We start from the raw sequence: 24,941 nt of genomic DNA on the forward strand, positions 1-24,941 counted from the left end.
AGGAAAATAGCACATTCACTGCGTTTTTAGGCCATTGTCAAACTTGAAGCTTATCAATAAATTGTCAAAATCACACATATTTGTTCTTATATCACTTAAAATTGATCAGTAATACAGAGTTCAAGCCTCTTGTAGAACCTGCCGTGCACTATCGATGTTAAAATCTTTAGGAGTCATCAAACTTAAAGGGAAATCCAAAATGTTTCAGATGCCAGTGGATAATGTGATATAATGTACTCCTCATCAATGGATATGCATGTAACCAATGAGGTTATTTATTTTTATGTTTTGCTTTCATTTTAATCTTATCCTAAACACGTTTATCTTTCAATATATTGTTTTGAAACATATGAAAACATATTCAACACATTTGCAGACAGAATAGTTCCAATACCTGGAGGTAGATAATGTTCTCATTGCAAGTAGATACCCTGGGGAAAACCGAGCAAATGAAGGAAATAACTTGTAATGGCACTACTTCATATTTTGCTATTAGTTACCTGATTGCACCTTAACCAATAATAAGTTGAAAATAAGGCTATAAATGCACATCTTGTTTTGAGTAGAAAATATCATGCACCTTGCAATTAGTTAATTGCATTTGGTCATTCATTTAATTCAAGGTTTCTATAGTTGTTTTTTGTATTTATCTTCAACAGATTATTGGATGTCTTCTTCAAACATTATAGTGTGTTATAGATTTCTCTTTGTTCATATAAGACGGTGTTAAAGCATCGAACTGTTCTTTCTGTCCAGCTCTGGTGTGGTATCAGAGGGACATTCTTTACAAGACTGCAGGAGTCAAAAACCTTGCCTGCAACAAATTTTCCTTGCAGGCAGTACTTTAATGAGAGCAGTAATTAATTGATATCTCTCCCATCCCTTGACTACCACTCGGGGCAAAGAGTGGGGATTAAATTTTTCCCAAGTCAACATTAGAGAGAGCTGAATGTGCATTGACTTACAACAGCTCTGCGAATTCCTCTAATTTAGAGTACTTACTCTTCCACTTATTACATTGTAATTACTCCTCTCCAATACATTATGTTCACAGACTTCAGTTTGAAATTATTAGTGCACTCTCCCTCTCTCCCCTTGAAATTCCATGGCTCTATTAATGTGGGATTGGAACATGCGCAACTATCTATAAATTCAGTTGTCAGGTGCTGGGTTTTTTTCTGGTCTGCAGTTGAATTTAAAATTAGAGGCACTAAAATTCACATTAGCAGCAAGAGCAATGGAATTCTAAAAACTATATTTAACAAAGAAAACCTTTTCTGTCAGAAAAAAGCTATTTGGGAGGTTATGATCTTATCCTTTTGTGGGTGAAGAATTGACTTCATTCCATTTTGTGCTGTCAATGCAAAATTTGATGTCACTCTGCACCGAGCACCGAGATTTGGTTGTGTTTTTCAAATGGGGGTTAATTTGTGTCAATTGAAAAATTATTCAATCAATCTTTGGGGATTTTTGTCATTGTACTTTTTTTGTTGCAAGTTTCCCATTAGCATTTTGAGACAACTCTCATTTAAATCTCAAAGTCTTAACCATGTAATTGCTTCAACTCTATTTTGCCTAGCATAGCTATGCTTTTAAAATCTTGCCTTTTTCTTTGAAGCAACAAGGCAGAAACAGATTATATTCAGATAGCACATATTTTTAACTGTTGCATAGTGACTCGTAGAATTTGAATGAGAGAAATTATATTGTGGAGGGAAGCAGTTCATACTGATTTCTTCTCCCCACCTCCTCATTCCCCCACCCCCACCTTTAAGTTTTGTTTACCACCTGTCTCCAGCTTTGATAAACCTCTGTCATGCCCTTATGCTGATTATGTTCGTGTAGAACAACTTGTATTGACTAACGAATGAATGATGCCTGGTCCCTTGCCTATCAGAAAGCCCCTAAAGAATGTTGTTTTTAATTCAATGCTTTTCACAGGCTTCTCTGCAGAATGTCAGCCAAGGATCGACACATTGATTCGAGCTGCTCATCATACATTAAGACAGAGCCATCCAGCCCTGCTTCACTGACAGATAGTATCAATCACCACAGTCCAGGTGGCTCCTCGGACGCCAGTGGGAGCTACAGCTCCACTATGAATGGACACCAGAATGGCCTGGACTCTCCCCCACTCTACACGACGACCAGCTTGGGCAGCAACGGCAGCTCCCGTAAACGGTACGATGACTGTTCGAGCACTATAGCCGAAGACTCGCAGACCAAGTGCGAGTACATGTTGAACTCCATGCCCAAAAGATTGTGTTTGGTCTGCGGCGACATAGCATCAGGATATCATTATGGTGTTGCTTCCTGTGAGGCCTGCAAAGCATTCTTCAAGCGCACTATACAAGGTAATATTTCTTTCCGATTCTTTCCTAATGTTCTTACATTTTTGAGTAAAGATAAAAAAAAAGTTATGACGCACATTAGACAAGGACTCTATGGTGCGCTCTTAGTTTCAGCACTAATGAAACAACTTTGTTTTATTCAGGTTCTAATTAGTTAACTGATCAGTTTCCTCAGGAATGCTGGAGTTCTTTCTTCCTCCAATATTCCATTTAATAATTTCCACTGATTTTAGCCAGAAGCGGCTAATTATTTTCAATCAGATTTAAGCAGAAAAATAACAGCTTAAATGTTTAAAAAAATGCTTTATCCAGTCACTACTTCCCTGTACTTCTGAAAAAAGACACAGACTTAAAAGAAAAGATATTTACTGACTTTCTGCATTGTTCTTGTTCTATAACTGTGATTTGTCCATACTAAAATTTAGCCAATCTTTTGCAGTTCTTAGCAAAAAAGAACAACTTTATTCTTCTTTTATTTAAATGTTTATCACTAATTTCAATATATCTTTCCTATCTGTTGACTAAAAATTGAAATTGCTACATAAATATCTTCCTTTGTGGAAAAACTTGCTCAATTGTTTTCTATCATCTAAGATGAAAATGAGCAGTTAATGGTGTGTACAGTAATTAATGACTAGTTAATGATGCATATAATAATTAATGATGGTGCTAGGAGATTGAAACTTCAAAATAATTTTTGAAAGAATACTTTTTCACATCATATTTCTCACAGGTAAGTTTTACGATTAACAATGTTACCTGCTCCATCTAACCTTTCATTTGCCTGATTTCTGTATAAGGCATTCACATAAATTATGATGAGATAGAATTATTTTAAAAATATCATTTGCAATTTACCAGAACCTTGGCTCTGAATAGTTTTTGTATTCTTTGTATCATCTGTCGGATATCAATTTGATAGCATCAGCCATATAATTCTAACTTTTTTTGACATGAAATATGATTTCTTATCTGAACATGTGGTTAAATTTAAGATAGCTGGAATTTCCTATTCTTGCACAATATTTAGTGCTTACGCGACCTTATAATACATGTGGCAGCACAATGCACAGCACAAAACTATTGCAACGAAGCTCTTACTCTCCAGTAATACCTGAATTCATTAGATTACTACATTTATAGTAGTGCATCACCATTTAATTTCTCAGAGTATCTACAGGTAATTAGGTTATAATGGAATCAGTATTTGGTCACTAATTTTGTTTTTTGCTCAGCATCTCTTACCTCTGGCCACATTAGTGTCTACTGTGCTTAGTGATATTGGTCTGTTCGATGCACCATCATTGCCCCATATGCTACATTATGCAGACCAATTGCTGTTTCCATTTATGTGGCTATGAAGGCACTTTTACAGCAAGTTACAGATTGCATCTCACCATAAATGTTTCCGTAAATGGACCCCAGTAGATTTTCCTAATTCTTAATATCCTCAATTAAGCAAATATAGATGAGAGCGAAAGAATATTTTATACTAAAAGAAAAATACTAAAACTTCTGGACCATATGCCAGTTTCCTGCTGGTAACATTAATGGCCCTCTCTATTCAAAAAAACCTTTGTTTTTAAAGAATATTTATGTATACATTGTTAAGCTTTTTAATATTTTTATTTCCTGCTGTATAAATTGTACAGTTTTCATCTGCTGGATACCAGTTGAATTGTAACATTTTCTCCTAAGGAGTATGTTTATGTGAATAGATTTCTTTCCCAGATCTGTTGTTTTATACAAGGTTTTACATTGAGTGAGGAGTTTTCAGTGTTTAGTCTCTTAGTGTTCCACTAATCTGTTATTTAATGAGGAAGCATCGGCTCAGAGAAGGGTAGTCAATATAAATCAGTGTTTACAAAGTGTGATTAACTCTGAAATATTTCATCAGAGCTGCTGTCCCAGGTGGATGCGGTGCTAATTACAGGGAGTTGCATATGTTTCTAGGGGAATGTGATGGACCCTGAGTACTGCTAACATGTAGTATCAAGGTTACAATTACACTCACTGCCAACCTGCCTTGTCTGCACTAGCAATTTATGCACTCTGTGTGATGACCCTCCTCTCCAGAGGACAATAAACAAAATGCATTTTCATTAAGACACTAATGTATTTAACCACAGAGGACCAGAGAAGGATGGGGAGGAGGGTAGGGAAAAGAGCAAAGAGAGGGAGAAAGAGTGGGACCGATTTGAGAAATCAGCAGATATCCCAGCTCTGTGTTCTCAAAGTAGAATGCTCAATCAGAATTTTCCTTGGATTTATTTTTCTGTCTTTTTGTAACTGCAGGTAACATCGAATACAGCTGCCCAGCGACAAATGAATGTGAAATCACAAAGCGTAGACGCAAGTCTTGCCAGGCCTGTCGTTTCATGAAATGCCTAAAAGTAGGCATGCTGAAAGAAGGTAAGGTGCAATATGCCATATTCTTAATTTCCAAATGTTTTATTAAACCTTTCCTTCTGCATGCATTGGGTTTTGCATTCCAACTAAATTAAGAAAAGAAACTTAAATATTTTAGATTCTACAGTATAATGTAAGATGCAGTAATGTTTCTTTGGATTTTATTTTGTTTTATCACTTTACTTACAACTGAATAGACAACATGACACCTTTTAATGCAATTAAATGTGTTATATGCAGTCTTTGCAAATCTGCACAGGTAAGTTAAATACAACATATAAACCAGATATATATTTATAGTAATTTGACATATGTGCAGCTGGTATAAAAATCTTTCTTCATTAAAACTTATTTCATTGTATTCAATATAAATTGACTAAATGGTATTTGTTGTGGGTGATGTACCATAAATAACATTGAAAAATGTAAATAATTGTAATCAAAATAGAGATTCAGTGATTTTATTAAACTGATTGATTATTTCAGCAGCAAAAATTTTTGAAAATTGGTTTTTTGACTTTTTCTCCACATGTTTATTTACGTATAGAATCTGACTGAATAAAGAGGCTTCTAGTCAAACAGTGTTCTTCCAGTTACAAGGTAGAGAGTTCAAATCCAGTTTTATTTCAACTTGCTTCTTAATTCCTGGCAGAGTTCACCAGACGGAAGACTACCCGTGAAAATGAGACATTCAATCCTGAGCTCATGGGGGTGGAAAGACTTTGTGGTGGGAAGGAGTGGAACTGATGCAGGCTAGGTTCCCCCTGCCTGAATTTCACCTCTTGACCAATCATTCACAAAGCTGTGTTTATTACAGTCACATCGATGTCTGACTGACATATATACACACACACACACACACACTCTTGAGCAGATGACAAAAAATACAAAGAAACTGATGGAAGAACAAAACCTTTCAATAAAAAATACATTTTTGAAATGAACAGTATGTGGAAATTGGAAGGGTAATGCTTCAATGTTTTATACAGTACTGCTAATCCTGACTCCTGCAAGAGGAGCACTCACTGTACTTTGCAATTAAATGTTAATAGTAATGGCTCTTGAAAGAGAAAGAATCCCCTTTATCACCTTCTACTAGACTGCATTTTAAAACCACCACAAATCAAATCCACATGACCTACCTTTTCAAATGTGGCCATCTTTCACAGAATAAATAAATAAGAAATTGAGCTAATCCACTTCAGGTATCACATTGAACATAAGAGATGGGTCATTTTATAACATAATTCAATTTATTAATGTATCCTGAGATGTTTAATGTCAAGAATTTGCAAAACAAAAATGTTGTGATACGCTGACACAGCTAAAAGGACACTGTCATTGTAATGTCATTGTTGTATGATTTCTTTACCAAGGTTTTCTCCATTCTGCCTTGAAAAGTAAACCTTAATGCATCTAGTACTGGTCCAGCCTCAAAAGTATCAGTTTATATGTAAGGTTAATTCCAAAATAGGGTCCTGTCAATTTGCTTCATAGCCACCATAGCCTTACTGCAGTCACCAGAAAACCCATTTTATGATACAATTTAGAGTGAGTTTCTGTTACTTTTATATATGCTTCTTTTCAAAATTATCTTAGATGTTGGTAAATTATCAGGTCTTTGCAACATTCCCTTCCTCTTTTTGTTTTTTAAATCCATTTCTATCTAAAGACAAACTAATCACACAGTACAGTTGGTGCTACTCCCTTCCACATATGGTGCCAGTGTTGTACCAGCAAGTGTGGAATTATCTCAGTGACATTGTTATTCAGAACTGTAATTGTTTTTATGCAATATGTTCAATCCACAATGCAATATATCCTTTCCTTCAGATATACAATTCTTCAATCGTTTAATCAGTAACTTCTGTTTTCAGATAAATGCAATATAATAACGTCTTCGGTAGCTACTGTTTCTTCACATTTGCCTAGATATTCCTCTACCTTTACAGCGGCATCCATTATGCAGGTCTGTTTTAAATGTTTTAACATTTGCTTATGTGCAAGAGTTCAGATGACAGCTCAGTAATTGATAAGGGAAGTTAGAGACAGGCCTGACGGATGTTGTGCTGGTTTTGATATGGCATCTTTCCCCATGAGCCTTCAGACAAATAGCAGCCTTTTGTTCTACTCCCAGCCACCCATATACACATATATCAATATGGCACTCCCATTTGTTGTGATGTGGTTGAATTTGATATTGGGGTCCTTCCTTACACTTGAATTACTGCGTCAAATAGGCAATTAGAGTGTCCACAGTGGAAACCTTGAAAACTCTGTAGCCTAATGAAGCACAAATTTGGACGCAGAACATGAAGATATTTGAAGTTGGTGGTGCCCTCTGGGGAGATGATTGCCATTTGGGAGCAATCATATAGCTAGGTTCCTCCTCCTTTTTTTTTGCCTGAAGTGAACTGTTTTGATATTTAGTTTTTTTTTGACAGCAACATGGAAGAGAATCTGCTTCATTTTGTCATGTTGATGCCAGCACTGGTTTTCACAGTGGCTGCTAGTTCATTTGCCATGTTTGAATCAGTTATTTGATTAAAGAATGGTTGTGTTCTTTTAGTATTTGTCTACAATTCTTCCCTCACCCCATCTGTTGAGGAGAGTAGTTGTGGATCAGCTCGTCTGCAGGTACAGGTTTCACAAGAGGTAACTACAGCCTGGCTGCCAAAGCAAGCCCACTGAGAGCAGCTGTCGAGCCTCCCCCTTTTGCACTTTACCCTCTGTGGGCCCTACGAATCTTCCTGGCTGGAGGCATAAATCATCGTCTTGTCACTAGCTTTTGGAGTTTATATTATGCAATGCCTAAATTGATATAGAGCTGTTGGACTGAAAAGATAACCAATAACTAACTAACAAAAAAAGAAATTATTCTTGTGCATTTTAACAATATTACTTTTTTGTTTTTCAGTAAAATCTCCAGTAAGGTACAGTATTAGAATTTCTGAAGCTAATTGAGGCAATCACTATTGTGATTCAGACCATGTTACTCAATGGCTGATAATATAACTGCCTACCCACGTAGTGATTTGGTACAGGTAACATTTTGAGCAAATTGATACATTGCTAGCTTTTTAATTGGGATTTTTCTCCTATCCACCTGACAAAAACTGAGAAAGCAGGATGTTAAATCAGCTAGGTGATCTATTTGTGGTGTTCTGCACCATTCCTGATTTCTGATCAGGTAACAATGGCACTTGTCTGAAACTTATATTAATATGCAGATCAGTCTTTGATTATGTCATCGGCCCCCATTGCAATTGTAATTTTGATCTGAATGTGGAAGCAGTTATAGCTTTCCCATCTGGTGAAAACAGAGGAAAAGGATTCAGATCCTGAACAAATCTATTTTAAACTTCCATTGCAGGTTTAGAATCTGCAGGACTGGTTAAGGCCTCTCTTATCTCAGACTTCTCTCTCTTCTGACACACCTGAAACCCACTCCCAACTACTTACTTTGTTGTTAGTGACCTGTTAGTATCCAAGTTTCCAAACCAGGTTCATTTACTAGCTGCTGTTTTGCCACCCATTTAGGGTGATCAGTGATATGTGGATGCAACCTTCGACTTAAAAACACTCAGCTCTTGCACTGCCAAGGTCAGTAGGGTATGATATTCATCTTGCACTCCACCCATCCGATTCCACTATTGGCTAAAATCAGGACTCTTGTGACTGTGATCATTGAAAGGCTAGTTTTGAGTGTTGGACCATTACTCCCATCAGTTGGAGCATGATGTAACTTACATTAGTGAAGCAGAGAAGTAATGATACTTTATTTGAAAATGCAGCTAATGTAGTCGCTCATGTAACATACTTTAAAGAATGAATGCCACTCTCAGTTGAGCTTATTGTAAACTATGCATCTATATTTGATTACTTTTTCATTGTGCCATGTTTGGTAATGCAGAAGCACAATCTCCATTTCACTAAAATGACATTTAAAGCTATACTTTAGAAATTTCCATGAAGCAGAGACCCTAAAATCTCATTTTAATTTAAAAAGGCACTAGCCATGAATAGCTTCTGACTAAACCAATTTGTGTAGTAAAATACATTGAGATATTCCAATTACAAATTGATGAAGAAGTAACTGATGTAATATTTCTGGTCAACCTTTACTTCATCTTTTAGGAAGGTCTTTTCTAAAATGCTTAAGCTCGTTCACTTATGTTGGTTCATTGCCATTCACTTATTCACTATGTGTATGTCTATTTTTTGTTCTCATTAATTAAATTGGAAAGCACATTTGCCTTTATGGAACTCCAAAATCAAAATGTAAATAAGTTTTTTAATAAGATAATTTTTTAGTTCTCATTCTTTGACATTTACTTGTTAATTTGTCAGATGCTTTCTGTAATAACAAGTGGCTGGCCTTTTGCATTTTAAGTAGATAAAAACAAAAGAAAAAAAACAACAAATGATATCACATAGTTTATCATATTGGACAAAAGGAAGAATTTTTTTAACCATTCCAAAGTTGTAAAGTAAGTCCCCGTAGATTTTCTATTGATCAGGTAAGCATTTCCTGAACATGTTGTACTGTCAGGAGCTAATGGTGATTTTTGTCAAGTGTTGCCTTCTGGGAGCTTGAATACAATTAAGGGGTAAGTGTTGGTGAATATTTTCGTACCCTTTGGAGGGTCTCTGGGGAGGAACTAGCAAGGGACACAAGTCATTTCCAGCTGCACCATATTCTCCACAAGTAGTTTCTTTCCCAAGCAAAAAAAAAAGTGCAGCTTTTGACTGGCTGCCTTCCAAAATAACTTCCTCATTTTAATTCAGAAATGGAGAATTAATCCCTTTGTGTTGTTTTCCTGCCTAAAGATATTTTTATATTTTGTGTCAAATATGAAGTAAGTTGATTATATTCTTAGACCATTTGTCTTTTGTACTTGCACAGGGTTGAAATTGATTGCTTTAAATGCCTTATTTCATTTTGCTTTAAAGTATTATTCCAAAGAAAACTATTTTGCAGAATAAGCATCCAAATTTGCAGCTATTTAGATTCATGATTTAGTAATCCTACTCTTGGTTAACAAACATAGTAACCCCATGATTTGGAGATGCCGGTGTGGACTGGGGTGTACAAAGTTAAAAATCACACAACACCATGTTATAGACAACCACCTGATGAAAGAGCAGCGCTCCGAAAGATAGTGCTTCCAAGTAAACCTGTTGGACTATAACCTGGTGTTGCGTGATTTTAAACATAGTAACCTCAGAAATCAGAAGTCAGTATCAGTGCTGGTTTTCTAGTCACAGGTTGTTTTGGTTTAAAGTAATTGAAATCATTTGTTATAGGTGAAGGCTGAATGGAACTATCACAGACAAGAGAGAATGACTATGTATGACAGTTATCATAGTTTTAACTGAACTTTGCAATTGCCATAGCCATCATGCATGCACCTGATTATAAAACATATATGAGATTCTGAATGCATCTTAGTGAAAGATGAACAAAATATTCTTCAATTCACCCTGTTTACTTACATTTATATAGATTGTTGCTTCTGATTCATGAATCCATGACAAACATGGCAAAATAGCATTGTAAATAAAGCAATATTTACAATTATTCTCTGTTAATCTTAAGAGACTTTCCTGCTATAAATATTTTCATTTATTTTAAGACTGGTGGCATTGATATTGGTTAAAAGATGTAGAATTTATTTCTGCATAATATATTGTGGTTTTTCATTGATAATTTCCAAAGTGAAAGAACTTTTATTTTCAGAGGAAGGTTAGCCAATAACAGTCTAAAACATTTTAAATGATATTTTCTGATTATCCTTGGACAAGCAAAGTGAGGAATTGGATTGGATGTTTTTATCAACATATTTCAAGTTTGTGCATATGATTTTGGATATCCAAATGGTAATTGCTGATAGATTTTTCCTTCAGCATTTTTACCATTTTAACAAACCAAGCACTTTAACAATGATTAATTTGCCATGCAAAAATAAATTCAAGTGAAGCATCGGAGGGAATTCTCAAGTAGTTTTAATATTCCAAATTTACATCTTTAAACCGATTTTGTGCTTCACTTCCCAATAATTCTATTTTTTTAGCAAATTCAGTTAAACTGTAAATGTTGGAATTAATGAATGAATTTGATTTTCAATGATGTAGACACTTCTTTCCTGAAATGATCAAATCTAGACATAAGGCTCAGGCAGTTATCATTTGTCTATTTTATATGAATTAATACTAACCACAACAAATACGGTAATTATACAAATGTCTTTCCTTGAAACCCATTATATGAGCTTGGAAATGTTCTGATTTATGAATACTATCCTAGAATTATATTATCTGTAACAAAAGTGTAAGCCAGAATAAATTTAATATGTTCACAATCGGGTGTTAATTTAAATATTTTGTATTTGTACTCTTTAAACACATAAGCACACTAGAGACACACACATTTTGAATACTGAAGCCACTCAGAAAGTGTTAGTGTAAGAGAAGCAATCATATCACTGCCTAAAATATTCACCTAAGCCCCACTAGCTGTTTAAATGTCTAATTTGGGCTATATTTGGGAGTTGCTAAAGTGTGGAGATAAGATTAATCATACACAAGCAAATAAAGCTATGGTTAAGACCTCTCATTCTACATTCCGAGTGTCAAAATGTTGTCACAAGACACAAATGGAATGTGGTGATCTCTGAATGGTAATCTTAACATTGGCTCTGGTTAAACACACTGTATGATAGTTTGATGTCAATATTCGTATTACTTCTGAAAAGAATGTTCTTTAAAAAGGGATAAACTGTTTTGGCTCGTATTGCACTAAAACCGGCCATCAATCTAGACATAATTTTCTTCCAAAGTAGCGCAATGTCCATGCATTTGTACACATTCAATTTTGTTTTATAACTGCAAATGCAAAGAAAGTGTTCTTTTACATTTTTCTTAGAATTGAATAGAGACTAGCGGCTCCTTCCATTATTTGTTAGTACACAACAGTTTTGCACAGTTTCAACTGTAACATGCCACGCATAGTTTCTCAGTAACCTTTTAAGAAGCTAGGATTAGTAAGTGTAACACTGAGAAATCTGAAGAGCAGACAAGTGGGTCATGAGTTAATATGATTTTGATGGCTGCAGGAAAATGCAATACTTTATTGCTTCATACAATAGCTTGTTAGCACAACATAGTCTTCCTTTCCTCTTAAAGCATTAACAACTGCAAATGCCTGCAATGCACTCTTGACATCAGCCTGGCCGTAAGTCTCACCAGGGATGAATAGTAGTTGTTGGCATAGCAAACTGTGTTTGTGACCTCTTTGCACTCTAGACAGCTGTTAAGACCCTGCCTTTAATAGGCAAGGTTAGCAGAGTGTAGGCTTCTTCTCAATGTACTGACCAGATCCCCTATTGCATAAAGAAGAGAACAAAAGACTGATGACAGCTCCTGATGTCTGAGCATTTCAAAAGCTGGCTCAAAAGTTCATCATGATAGACTGGATTAGTGCACATTACAGCATCATTTGCCAAATATGGATGTAGTATCCTACAAGCCTTTCTATGCACGTCAGGTTATCCATCATACAAACTATGCTAGCTGCACCTGGAAAGATGTTTCTTCTTGTACAGTTATTTTAGATGCCGTGATAAATTCAGTTTTTAGAATTTGAAGCCACCCTCTTTTGCATCCGCATTCTACTAGTACTGCTGGTAATATCATCAAGATTACTCAAATCAAAATCCAAGTTAATAAAAGAGGGGAAATAATTTAAGAAAAGGAAAATGTTTTTCACACATTTAAGGAACATAAAATCTATTTCAAATATGGCATGATGACAGCTGTTAATGGAAATTAGGGGCCCTCCCACAAGAATTACTGGTGATTAGAAAATTCAAAAAACGGAGTAGTACAACAAACACAATAATTTATAAATGCCGATTTATTGAACCTGGTTAGACTGTTAATATCCTCAAACAGGAATTTAAAGTTGGCATTTTGCATTAGCTTATTACATTGCATTCTGATCACACTGTGTATTGGGGAATTCTGCAACTGTGCCCATATTCAAACTAAGAAGAAAAAAGATGTCACAGAGGGTCACAAATTATGTTCAGGTTTGACAGATTGTAGCCTTGCTTTACAAGAGCAGTAACATCTCATTTGTCACAGTTTGATCAGTAAGTGCGTGAATGCAAGCGGAAGGCTTTCCATCTCTGCACCAATTTAATAGTTCTGAGGCTGTCACCAGGCTAGAGCCACCTGCCCAAGAATTGCAATACTGATCTGTTTTAATTTAATCGGCCGTCAATCGGAATGAAATCATAAATCGTCTCCTTTGATTCCTCTGGCAGTATATTCTTTTCAGTGGTATTGCAGTGTTAGAAAAAGCACTTTTTTGAAGGCGTATGTAGGCAGTATTTAATACCCCTGAAAATCAAAACCTAGTGGACAGACCATTGGGATTTTCACACATTAGATTTATCTTGCACTATTGCTTCAGTCACCAGGAATTTCCTGAAAACAGTGAGATGTATGTGGGGTTACGTGAATTTTTTTTTGAGGGGTTGGGGTAGGGGTGCAGAGGAGGCAGGCTGAACAATTGTACTAAGGAAACGTGCCAATTTTGAATTGGCAAATTTGAACAACAAAATAAGCCCTGGCACTTGGATGCTGTACAGACAAACTTAGTCGCCGCACCAGATAAGATAAATGTGACCAAAAGCAGATTTTCCCCTCCCCCATGATGAAAATAGCAAATGACAGCACATGCCCTGAAGGAGGCTGCTGTCTCTTTAAGTGAGTTTACTAAATGCATTTCAGTTTTGAGAGTAAATGGAGTTAGTCTATTGTACATGTTTAATTCCCTATTAGTCCCCAGTGTTTACTGCTGTGGCCAAGCTGGGGCACCTGTAAATTGGGTTAAATACAACACATTGTCTAAACATATCACAGTTACAATCATTCACCTCGAATGGTGATAAGAAACCTCTTGTATTATTGAATCTACAATGGGGAGGCTCTGCAGGCACAGAGATAACAGCTAGTTATTTCTCCTTAAGTAGAAAGAAAAACAGTGGCTTGAGCTTGCTGTTATGACTGTGACATTAATTATAACTCACTGAATTGTTTTATGCTGCTGGAGTGGTTTTGAGATTAAGCTCGCCCTCCAAGCTCCCGTGCATATGGCTCTGATTAAAAATATTTGTCATTCAAGAAAACTTTCATTTTCAAGCAGAGATGATGTATTTATTTTTCTCTGTGTAATCTTGCAGTTTTAATTAGTGGCACGCCAAAAAAACAGATTGGAATTATTTCAGCCGAGCAATTAAAATGGAATGCTAAGTGAAAGCTATTTCAGGTCCCCTATAGGGATTTAATGTTAACAATGTGTACTTTTTCTTTGGTGAATCCTTGATAAGCAGGATGGCGAGACAGCTTTCATTATCATCAGAAGCACTTCATGGTCATTCTTTAGTGTTTGAAAGGAATATTTGTTCATTGTAAATGGTCAAATTTTTTCAGGCTTTTGAAATATAATTTACAATTTTTAATTTGATCCAATTTGATTAAATCATTAATTAGCTTGGAGTTAATTTTCTGGAAAATAAACTGCAATAAGGGTTAGCATTATTAGTTTACTATGCACGAGGTATAAGTAGCAGGAAATAAGCTGACACAAACACAGGCAGTCATGTTGTTAAACTTGGTGACAACTAAGTATAGCAATTTCTGTCATTACCTCTGCAGTCACCCATCGTAGAAAGACACCAGATGGTGTCATTGTGGTAAAGCACAGTGGAAACAGGATACATTGAGTGATATCACAACAGTTGTGTGTAATAAATAAGCTTATATTGCCAATACTTTGGTTTCAATATGAATACCAAGTTAGCTCTCCAGTGGTCTAAAATATTGTGTAGCATTTGGGAGCTATTATTAATCCAAGAGAGTTTTCGGCTTTGTAGTCAAAAATAAGTTATCCGAAATCGGTTCAAATATGCAGTGAATCCAATAGTATACTGGTAACTGTGAATATTAGTTCATTTTACTCTTAAAAGGCATACTTTGGCAATGGATTTTTTTAATGCACCCATGCTTCCTGCTCAGGGGTGGCAGTTGCAGCCAAGTATTCTTTCCTCTTGAATCACACAGTTTAAAGTCTGGAAAAGGTTGCAGTAAACTCACTGATGATTTTACTGGTGATGCTGTTACCCACAGAAACTGTTGGCTTAACCGACTATCTCCTGAGCAGGACAGTTATGCCCTCTAGTACTGTAATCAGACTGCCACTGCCAATATCAGATCAGTAGTTGCTGTTTAGATTTTAGGTACCTAATGTATATGGAGAACTGCCTGTCTGTAATCTCAATTATTTAGCCTGGAAGAGAATTCTGAGCATGCATTAATCGACAAACTCTCTTGTACCAATTTTGTGTGCACCCGAAGTTTTTTGTCTTTTAAGCATAATTTCTGTATTGTAGTTCCATTTGTCATACACAAGAATAGCAAATAATTACTCACAAGGGCTGACAAAGCCTAATATGGACATGAAGGAAATATTAACTGAAGTTTTTTTTTTCCTGAGATGCTTCAGAAGTAATGAAAAGAAGCATTTTGAATCCATGTTGAGTTCATAAAGAATCATATTGAAAGATTAACATTCCAAAGGCTATTTCTATGTTAATTCTAAAAGCGCTATTTAAATAGAAGAGTGACAGCAGAATAAGCTTTAGATAATCATTTTGTACAGCTTTTTATCCAATTCACTTTAGCCAGAATGGTGTCTATGTCCACAGACACTTAACATTTATACAGTTGCATTTTTCTCTCCCAATTCCTCACTAAAACAAAAAGTTAGGCAGAAGTTCCACCAGCTGCTCACATATTAAGTAGTTTAGCTTTGCAACATCTATCCATTGTTTGAATAATTGGAAACATAACATTTTCTACAGTGGGAATATTAACATTTAGCTTTAAAGGATGATTTATTGCTAGTGAATAATTTCTGTTTTATTGCTATCCATCCATACTTTAATAGGACAGTCTTGCTATAACAAAATTAGTAAGTATTGATTGGGGAAGACATATTGAGAATAATGGCAGCAACAACCTAGTGGTGTAGTGATAAGAATTCAGAGGTTGCAGGTTAGAACCCAAGGGCCACCTGACACTTGACTCCGCCAACCTCGAATGTGATGCATTTTGTCAGCTCCTATCAAGACACCTCGAAAGACAACTTCACGTTGCCTTCAATGGGAGACAATGAGCACATAATTCTAATCTGTCCTTTTGCAGCCATTTCTTCTGTTTTGAAATTAGATTAAATATGGCTTTAGTTTGATCTTGCTATGGCAAGAGGGTAAGTGACCATGGGGGAACTCTACAGTAAAGACTGAGGAACAAAAGGTCACTGGTGAGAAGAGAGACATTACTGTGTTCAAATAGAATTGTAGCATTTATTCAATTAGATTAGATTAGATTAGATTACAGTGTGGAAACAGGCCCTTCGGCCCAACAAGTCCACACCGACCCGCCGAAGCGCAAACCACCCATACCCTTTACCTAATACTACAGGCAATTTAGCAGGCCAATTCACCTGACCTGCACATCTTTGGGCTGTGGGAGGAAACTGGAGCACCCGGAGGAAACCCACGCAGACACAGGGAGAACGTGCAAACTCCACACAGTCAGTCACCTGAAGCGGGAATTGAACCCAGGTCTCTGGCGCTGTGAGGCAGCAGTGCTAACCACTGTGCCGCCGTGCCGCCCTAATTCTAAGATGTTTAATAATTTAAAGAAAATAAAGTAACTTTCCCTCAATATGCTATCTCGAACTGGATAGTAGGAAAGTGGTAGTTACACAATGATGTAGCAGGTAGACAAACATGCAGTGAAAACACATTAATGTGGAATGGAAAGAAGCAATCTGAATGATCAATTAGAAAAAAACTTCAGCAAAGTGACAAAAGTGTTCAAAATATTTTTAACAGACACCATCTTATTTTTTCCATTTGGCCAACAATTAATTTATGTAAATCAAGATTATAGAGTATTAAAATTGTAAATTTTTGAGTTGTAATGTTTCTAAACAATATTTCTATTGAAGACTTGTACCTGTCTCCAAATCCTTGATTGCTTTTTTATGACTGGTCCATCTCGCAAAGTTTGGAAGGCATTGGTGTGGAGGCAGGGAAACAAGAGATAATTGGATTGGAGCACTGAGATGAGATTCACTTCCTAAAATCTGTCCTTTCTCTAGTTAATATGTACTTTGTGGCATTATTTATAGTTAAGAGCAAATTGACGTTTGTTTGGGTTGCAAAGCGGAGTTGGTCAGAACATCGGACTTTATCTGCAGTATTGGCTCAGGGGAGAACAAATGCAAGACTGAAGAAGGAAGGCATAATTCTGCAGTGATGAGGTTATGTAGGCAGTTTTCACTGTGTGAACTCAGGATTGACGATGGAAATAGTTGGATTAAAAACAAGTAAGATCACAGAAAGGATCTTTCACAGATAGAAACTTTATGCAGGAACCAGGGCAGAATTTTTTTTGAGACTAATTGTTGAAGGAGAGAGCGTGAAAATAGAAGCAATTTCCACTTGGAGGCAGTTCTGATTTTCCCACGCAATTACATTCTACTCCGTTCATTACATACGCAGGTGCAGTAAAAACACCACATTTTGCAGACAGAAAATTCTCCCCCCTTTTGCCAGAACCTTCCAGGCTGCATCATTCAGGCACAAAATATACCAGGCACCTGGAGGAGTCCAGAGCTAGCGAGCATAGATTTAGGGTGAGAAGGGAAAGATATAAAAGGGACCTAAGGGGCAACGTTTTCACACAGAGGGTGATGCATGTATGGAATGAGCTGCCAGAGGAAGTGATGGAAGCTGATACAATTACAGAATTTAGAAGGCATCTGGATGGGTAGAGGAATAGGACGGGTTTAGAGGGATATTTTCCGGTTGCTGGCAAATGGGACTAGATTAGGTTAGGGTAAGTTGGATCAAAGGATCTGTTTCAGTGCTGTATATGCCTATGACTCTATGACTCACTGCAAGCCAGGAACATCACTCAACCTCTACTCATCATCGTAACCCACCGCTTGAGATGTCAAGATATCGGGGAAAACGCAGTGCTTGAGTTAGCAGTACCTCCTTATAGGTTCTCCTGAAGGCTACTGAAGAGAGAAGGGAAGTTCTTTTCCTTATGGATGGTGACAAAAGACTGACAAAGCAGCCTGGACAGGGGTGATGGTGGAGGTCAGTGTCCATGAAAAAAAAATCAAGAGAACCTAACTCCAGTGTGGCAAGAGGATGAATGATCTGCTGCACCCCGCCAGAGTGCATAACTCTAGCTACAGAATGCCTCGAGCTCCTGTGAGTATAAGCTAGCATTGGAGACGCCACTGCAGAGGACCTTAACACTGGAGGTTGGATGACAGGCATCTCCTTCAGATGCCTGCTGTGCAATCAGTGTCTGACACCTCATTGCAGCTACCAGTGTTGCATTCCTGGCATCACAATGGCACTGCTTCTCACATAGCTGCCAAGATTCATCCTTAAAACATAAAGGAGGTACAACACTCAGCAGCTCACACATCACAGCGCAAAAGCCCTTCATCAGGAATGAGCCTGATGAACTTTTCCAGTACCACTTTAATCTTGAGCTCACACATCAGGTCACTGACATTTATCACAACTAGAAAAATGCACACGTTTGATGGTGGTTCTGTAACGTCTGGTGTGAGAAAAGGAAGCAGCCACAAAAGACGGCCTGTGCTATATGGCAATATCAGTGTGGCTGCCTTATTTGGACAGGCTTGTTTGCCCAGTCAGACTCTATTCTGATCACTTGTCAGTCATTAACAATAACAAGCCTGACTGCCAAGTAACTGAAGAGGTTTGTAGTCACAGGAGGTTGGAGGAAGGAGTCTACCCCACCAGGTACATGGCTCCTCTATACATTTAGGTTCGTGAACCTTAATTCCTATATTTGGCTCACAGGATTGTGCCCTCTATTGTTTTAATACAAAGTCATGACATGCTAATGAATACAAAACAGGTTCCAGATTATGGCAGTCAGAAATGTCTGAAAGTCCTGAGGACTTAATAGCAAAACTTTAACCTGCCATTGGAAAACTGTATCTTTTCCTCAGGCAGAATTCCACCAAAGAGGCAGAATTAATTCGGTGTGACTCGTTCTCACCATTGGGAACCACATGTGCTCCCCTTTCGCAGACCCAGTGCTATCATGAGTTAGTCAGGCACTTAACTGGACAGCGATGGGTCTTGCACTTGGTCAAGTCCCTGGTACAATGGAAGTCCTGACCCAAGAGCTATTGGTCAATTGAAAGCAGTTGGCCCTCCAGTGCAGTTGGCCCTCCAGTAGCCGACAGTCCTGCATCCAGGACAGCAAGAAGAAACATCTGTGGAGCCTGAGGAAAGGTTAATGTTGGCAGGGTGAGGGTGGTGGGCAGCAAGTGAGTCAAAAGCAATGGCAGGGGGCTGGCTTCCGGTCGACCCTCCCATTGCAAAATCAGGCATTTCGATGGGTCTCCTGGCAAAGACAAAAGGATTCAGTAGGAAGCCTCCTTGCATGGCAAGCGACCTACTCAATGCTGGGAGATTCCCAGTAACTCCAGGCTAAGTTACTTAAGCAGACCTTAAGTGACTACATAAAGGGCCTCAGGCAGTAACAGGTGCGCCCCACTCCTTGGTTTTGCTGGCAGGTATGTGTTTATGTAGGTAGACATGTGTCCACCTTCTCTCATACCCTCTGTCTGTGAATTTGCCTGGCAAACATCAAATTGTATAAGTGCCTATGATTATTATCAATTTGCTATCTTACCTCCTTGACACAGGACAGTTAGATGAAATTAACTCTGTGGCCAAATGTGGGCAATCGTTCTAAGTATGTGTTTGCTGTTGGGAGCTAAACTACAGAAGACCAACTCCTCTGTCTGTGCTTATTTTGTTCATTTACGTGAAATTTGGCCTGTAAAATGACAGTGAATAAATGACGAAATTCAGATGTCTTTTCAGAAAGGCAAAACACAACCAGTGAAATTTTATTTAATTCAGGGTTTTTATGGTCATTTCTCCAGTAAAATGAAAGCTAAAGTGGTCCCTGTGGCTAAAATCTAAAACAGCCTTGTTGTTTATTGGGGTGAGAAGAGGTGATCAACTGCCTATATATATATTAATCGATTATAAATTTAATTGACTAATGATCATCCATTTGATTAAAGGTTTGGCTGTCATGTTTGTTTATGCCATTGATATTCATTGTGCTTCACAATTAATCAGTGGTATAAATTGAAATAATTGCACTCTTCATTAGTATTAATTGAATCTTTTCATGCGTGTTGGAAAGTACTAACCCTTACCCTGCTGAACAGAAATAAATCTGTCACACATGTTCACATGTATTATTCAAAATTAAAGAAAAACTTAGTCTTCTCCCATCCAGAAGAAAATTCAGCTCTTTATGCAATTTATAGTAGAGGATAAAATCAACCATTTCTATGCTGAGAGCTTAGACATTTTACCTACGTTGAGTGAAAAGGGAAAACAATTTGGTTGACTAATGGCACCATTGTCAGATTAAATGATGAGGTTGATCCCATCTGGAATAGGTATGGACTTGCCAGAGAGAGACTGAGGCACTGGCCTGAAGCTAGCCACAGAAGGTTGGAATCATTTTCATATTCAGGCCTTTTCAGCCGTAAGTTGGGGGAAACGCCAAGCATTCACTAAGTCAACAGCTCCTTGTCAAATCAGGCTGTGTCATAAGCTAGCCACACTGGATATTGGTGGTAAAAGAGGAGGACATGCGCAGGCCCGTTCAGTATTTTGCAAACCACGCAATCGGTTGTACAAAAGGGTGTAACTAGTACTGAGTATCCACAGGCATAGCTTGTATACAACGAAGGCCAAGTTGTCACATGAAATGCAATAGATTATCTCATTGAGTTGCACAAACAACACTTGCAGTCCTGAACTGCTGTGGAGGAGCCCTGCAGCCCTCAGTAGAGTGGGTGTTCAGACTCGTAGTCATCTGCTGCAAGCTGCACCACCTCACGATAAGCGAGTAACCTTTGGATAGAGTGAGTGTTTGTGTAGGAGGAGCAGGAGGAAGACGAGAAGGAAGATTTAAAACAAAGAAACCTCAACAATCTTTCTCAGTGAAGGAAAAACCCTCCAAAATATGGAATCTGATTTATAGAGATTATTCGATAGAGATTTTTCACAGGACGTAGAACAGTACAGCACAGGAACAGGCTATTTGGCCCATCATGTCTGCACCAATCATGATACCTTCTAAACTCATTGTATCTGCCTGCACATGTCCCATATCCTTCCATTCCCTGTGTATTCACGTGTCTGTCTAAATGCCTCTTAAATGTTACTATCATCTCTGTTTCTACCGCCTCTCCTGATAGCATGTTCCAGGTACTACCACACTCTGTGTAAAAAATGTGTGCTTTGCACATCTTCTTTAAACCTTTGTCTCTCACCTTGAATGTATGCTGCCTAGTATTTCCACCTTGGGAAATAGACTCCAACTGTCCACTTCTTTCATGCCCCTCATAATTTTACATGCTTCCATCAGGTCACCCCCTCAGCCTCTGAAGCTGTAAGGAAAATAATGCATTTACATTCACTCCAAAGCCTCCATATCCTTCCCATAGTGTGGCGATCAGAACTGTGCACAGTACTCCCAATGTGACCGAACTGAGGTTTTTTACAACTGCAACATGATTTGCCAACTTTTATACTCAGTGCCCTGACTGATGAAGGCAAGCATGTCATACACCTTCTTTACCACCTTATCTGCTTGTGTTGTCACTTTCAGGGTGCTATGGACTTGCACTCCAGGGATCCTTCCATATATCAATGCTCCTAAAGGTCTTGCATTTACCATATACTTTCCTCTTGCATTTGACCTTCCAAAAGTCATCACCTCGTGCTTGTCCAGATTAAACTTCTGTGCCCAATTTTGAAACTGACCTATATCCTCCTGTATACTTTGACAGCCTTCCTCACTATCCATCAATCCACCAATTTTCATGACATCTGCAAAGGTACTGACCAGACCCACCTACATTTTCGTCCAGATCATTTATATATTACCATCAAGAAGTCCCAGCACTGGTCGTTGTGGAATACTATTGCTCATAGACCTTCAGTCAAAAAACACAATAGACAATAGATGCAAGAGTAGGCCATTCTGCCCTTCGAGCCTGCACCACCATTCAATATGATCATGGCTGATCATCCTTAATCAGTATCCTGTTCCTGCCTTATCTCCATAACCCTTGATTCCACCATCCTTGAGAGCTCTATCCAACTCTTTCTTAAATGAATCCAGAGACTGGGCCTCCACTGCCCTCTGGGGCAGAGCATTCCACACAGCCACCACTCTGTGGGTGAAGAAGTTTCTCCTCATCTCTGTCCTAAATGGTCTACCCCGTATTTTTAAACTGTGTCCTCTGGTTCGGCACTCACCCATCAGTGGAAACATGTTTCTTGCCTCCAGAGTGTCAAATTTTAATAATCTTATATGTCTCAATCAGATCCCATCTCAATCTTCTAAACTCAAGGGTACACAAGCCCAGTCGCTCCAGTCTTTCAGCATAAGGTAGTCCCGCCATTCCAGGAATGGTCCAGGTGTGGTCTCACTAGGGCCCTGTACAGCTGCAGAAGAACCTCTTTGCTTCTATACTCAATCCCTCTTGTTATGAAGGCCAGCATGCTATTAGCCTTCTTCACTACCTGCTGTACCTGCATGCTTACCTTCATTGAGTGGTGTACAAGAACCCCCAGATCTCTCTGTACTGCCCCTTTACCTAAATTGATTCCACTTAGGTGGTAATCTGCCTTCCTGTTCTTGCCACCAAAGTGGATAAGGATCCATTTATCCACGTGAAAGTGCATCTGCCATGCATCTGAGCACTCACCTAACTTGTCCAGGTCACCCTGTAATCTCCTAACATCCTCATCACATTTCACCCTGCCACCCAGCTTTGTATCATCAGCAAATTTGCTAATGTTATTACTAATACGATCTTTTATATCATTAACATATATTGTAAAAAGCTGCGGTCCCAGTACTGATCCCTGCGGTACCCTACTGGTCACTGCCTGCCATTCCGAAATGGAGCCGTTTATCACTACTCTTTGTTTCCTATCAGCCAACCAACTTTCAATCCAAGTTAGTACTTTGCCCCCAATGCCATGTGCCCTAATTTTGCTCACTAACCTCCTCTGTGGGACTTTATCAAAAGCTTTCTGAAAGTCCAGGGACACTACATCTACTGGATCTCCCTTGTCCATCTTCAGAGTTACATCCTCTAAATACACCCCTCCACAGCTAGCCTGTTTTCTATGACCAATCCAATTTTGTATTCAACTTGCCAACTCATTGTGGATCACTTGTGACTTTATCTTTTGGACCGGCCTATCATGAGGTACATTGTCTACATGGACTTGAATGAAGCCTTTGACAGTGTCTGCTGCTCTACCCTCATCAATCATCTTTGTCACTCGCTCAAAAAACTCAATCAAATTTGGGACCTCCCCTGCACAAAGTCATGATAACTAAGCATTCTTTTCCAAATGTGAGTAAATCCTGTCCCTAAGAATCTTCTCCAATAATTTCCCTACCACAGATGTAAGGCGCACAGGCCTATACTTTCCTGAATTATCCTTTTGCCCTTCCTAAACAAAGGACAAGATTGCCTATTCTCTAGTCTTCTCAAACCTTGCTTGTGGTTAAAGAGTCATAGAGTCATAGAGATGTACAGCACGGAAACAGACCCTTCGGTCCAACCCGTCCACGCCGACCAGATATCCCAACCCAATCAAGTCCCACCTGCCCGCACCTGGCCCATATCCTTCCAAACCCTTCCTATTCATATACCCATCCAAATGCCTCTTAAATGTTGCAATTGTACCAGCTTCCACCACATCCTCTGGCAGCTCATTCCATACTCGTACCACCCTCTGCGTGAAAAAGTTGCCCCAAAGATCTCTGTCAAGGTTTGAGCAATCTCCTTCCTTGCCACCCTCAGTATTCTAGGATAGATTCCATCACGCTGTGGGGACTTATCTACCTTAATGTTTTTCAAGACTTCCTCCTCAAAATTCACATGCCCTAGAATATCAGTATACCATTGATGAATACCAATGCAAAGTACTTATTAAGGACCTCATCCACTTTGGCTCCATGTGTAAATTCCCTACGTTGAAGTTGAGTGGACATACACTTTTCCTAGCTACACTCTCTTGCTCCTAATGTACATATGAAGTGCCTTGGGATTTTCCTTAATCCTGCTTGCCAAGGACATTTCATGGCCCTTTTAGCCCTCGTAATTCCTCGTTTAATTTCTTTCCTGTTTTCTTTATAATCCTCAAGGGCCTTGTCTGATTTCAGTTTCTTAACCCTGACATATGCTTCCTTTTCCTTTTTGATTAGCCTTTCAATATCTCATGTCGTCCAGGGTTTCCCAAATCCTGCCATCCTTATTTTTTATCCTCACTGGTACATGCTGGGCTGGAACTTCGATCCTTCCTTGAAAAGACTCCCAAATGTTAGATGTGGATTTACCCTCAAACAGCTGCTCCCACAATTTAATTTCTCCAGTTCCTGCCTAATAATGTTGTAATTAGCCTCCCCCTCCACCCAAATTAGCATTTCCACCCGAGAACTAGTGTTGTCCTTAAACATAACTATTTTAAACCTTAATGAATTATGATTACTGTTCCAAAATGCTCCCCAGCTGAAATTTCAGTCACCTGGCCAGGCTCATTCCCAAATACAAGGTTGTAAATTTGCTGAATTGAGCCCTGGCTAAGGTATGTGGTGCAGATTTGAAATATATTCACTGAATTTGGTCACTTACAGTCATATAATACGGCAACAGACCCTTTGGTCCAACCAGTCCATGCCAAACATAATCCCAAACTAAACTGCCTGCTCCAGGCCCATATCCCTCTAAACCTTTCCTATTTATGTACTTATCCAAATGTCTTTCAGATTTGTAATTGTGAATTTCTTGTGACAATGCATTCAAATCCTCAAAATTTGGCTCTTGGCTTTCACCTCCCTAACTATCTGCCTCATGAGTGTGTGTCTGGTGCCCTTTTGGTTGCTTCTTCCTTCCTTATACATGCTCCACTACAGTGTCCTGGGCAACAT

At 38.4% G+C, this 24,941-nt stretch overlaps 1 protein-coding gene across 5 annotated transcripts in view; it reads left to right on the forward strand.

Moving 5' to 3' along the window:
- The window catches only part of esrrga (estrogen-related receptor gamma a), a 241,607-nt gene that overhangs the window by 164,562 nt on the left and 52,104 nt on the right, over positions 1–24,941 (forward strand). For all 5 annotated transcript variants that reach the window (XM_043695799.1, XM_043695802.1, XM_043695803.1 and 2 more), the window contains 2 exons: positions 1,942–2,354; positions 4,647–4,763. In XM_043695799.1, coding sequence (XP_043551734.1) covers positions 1,942–2,354; positions 4,647–4,763 — 530 coding nt within the window. The remainder of the gene's footprint in view (positions 1–1,941; positions 2,355–4,646; positions 4,764–24,941) is intronic.

This window comes from Chiloscyllium plagiosum, chromosome 9 (genome assembly GCF_004010195.1).
Source record: "Chiloscyllium plagiosum isolate BGI_BamShark_2017 chromosome 9, ASM401019v2, whole genome shotgun sequence".
Classification (NCBI taxonomy): Eukaryota; Metazoa; Chordata; class Chondrichthyes; order Orectolobiformes; family Hemiscylliidae; genus Chiloscyllium; species Chiloscyllium plagiosum.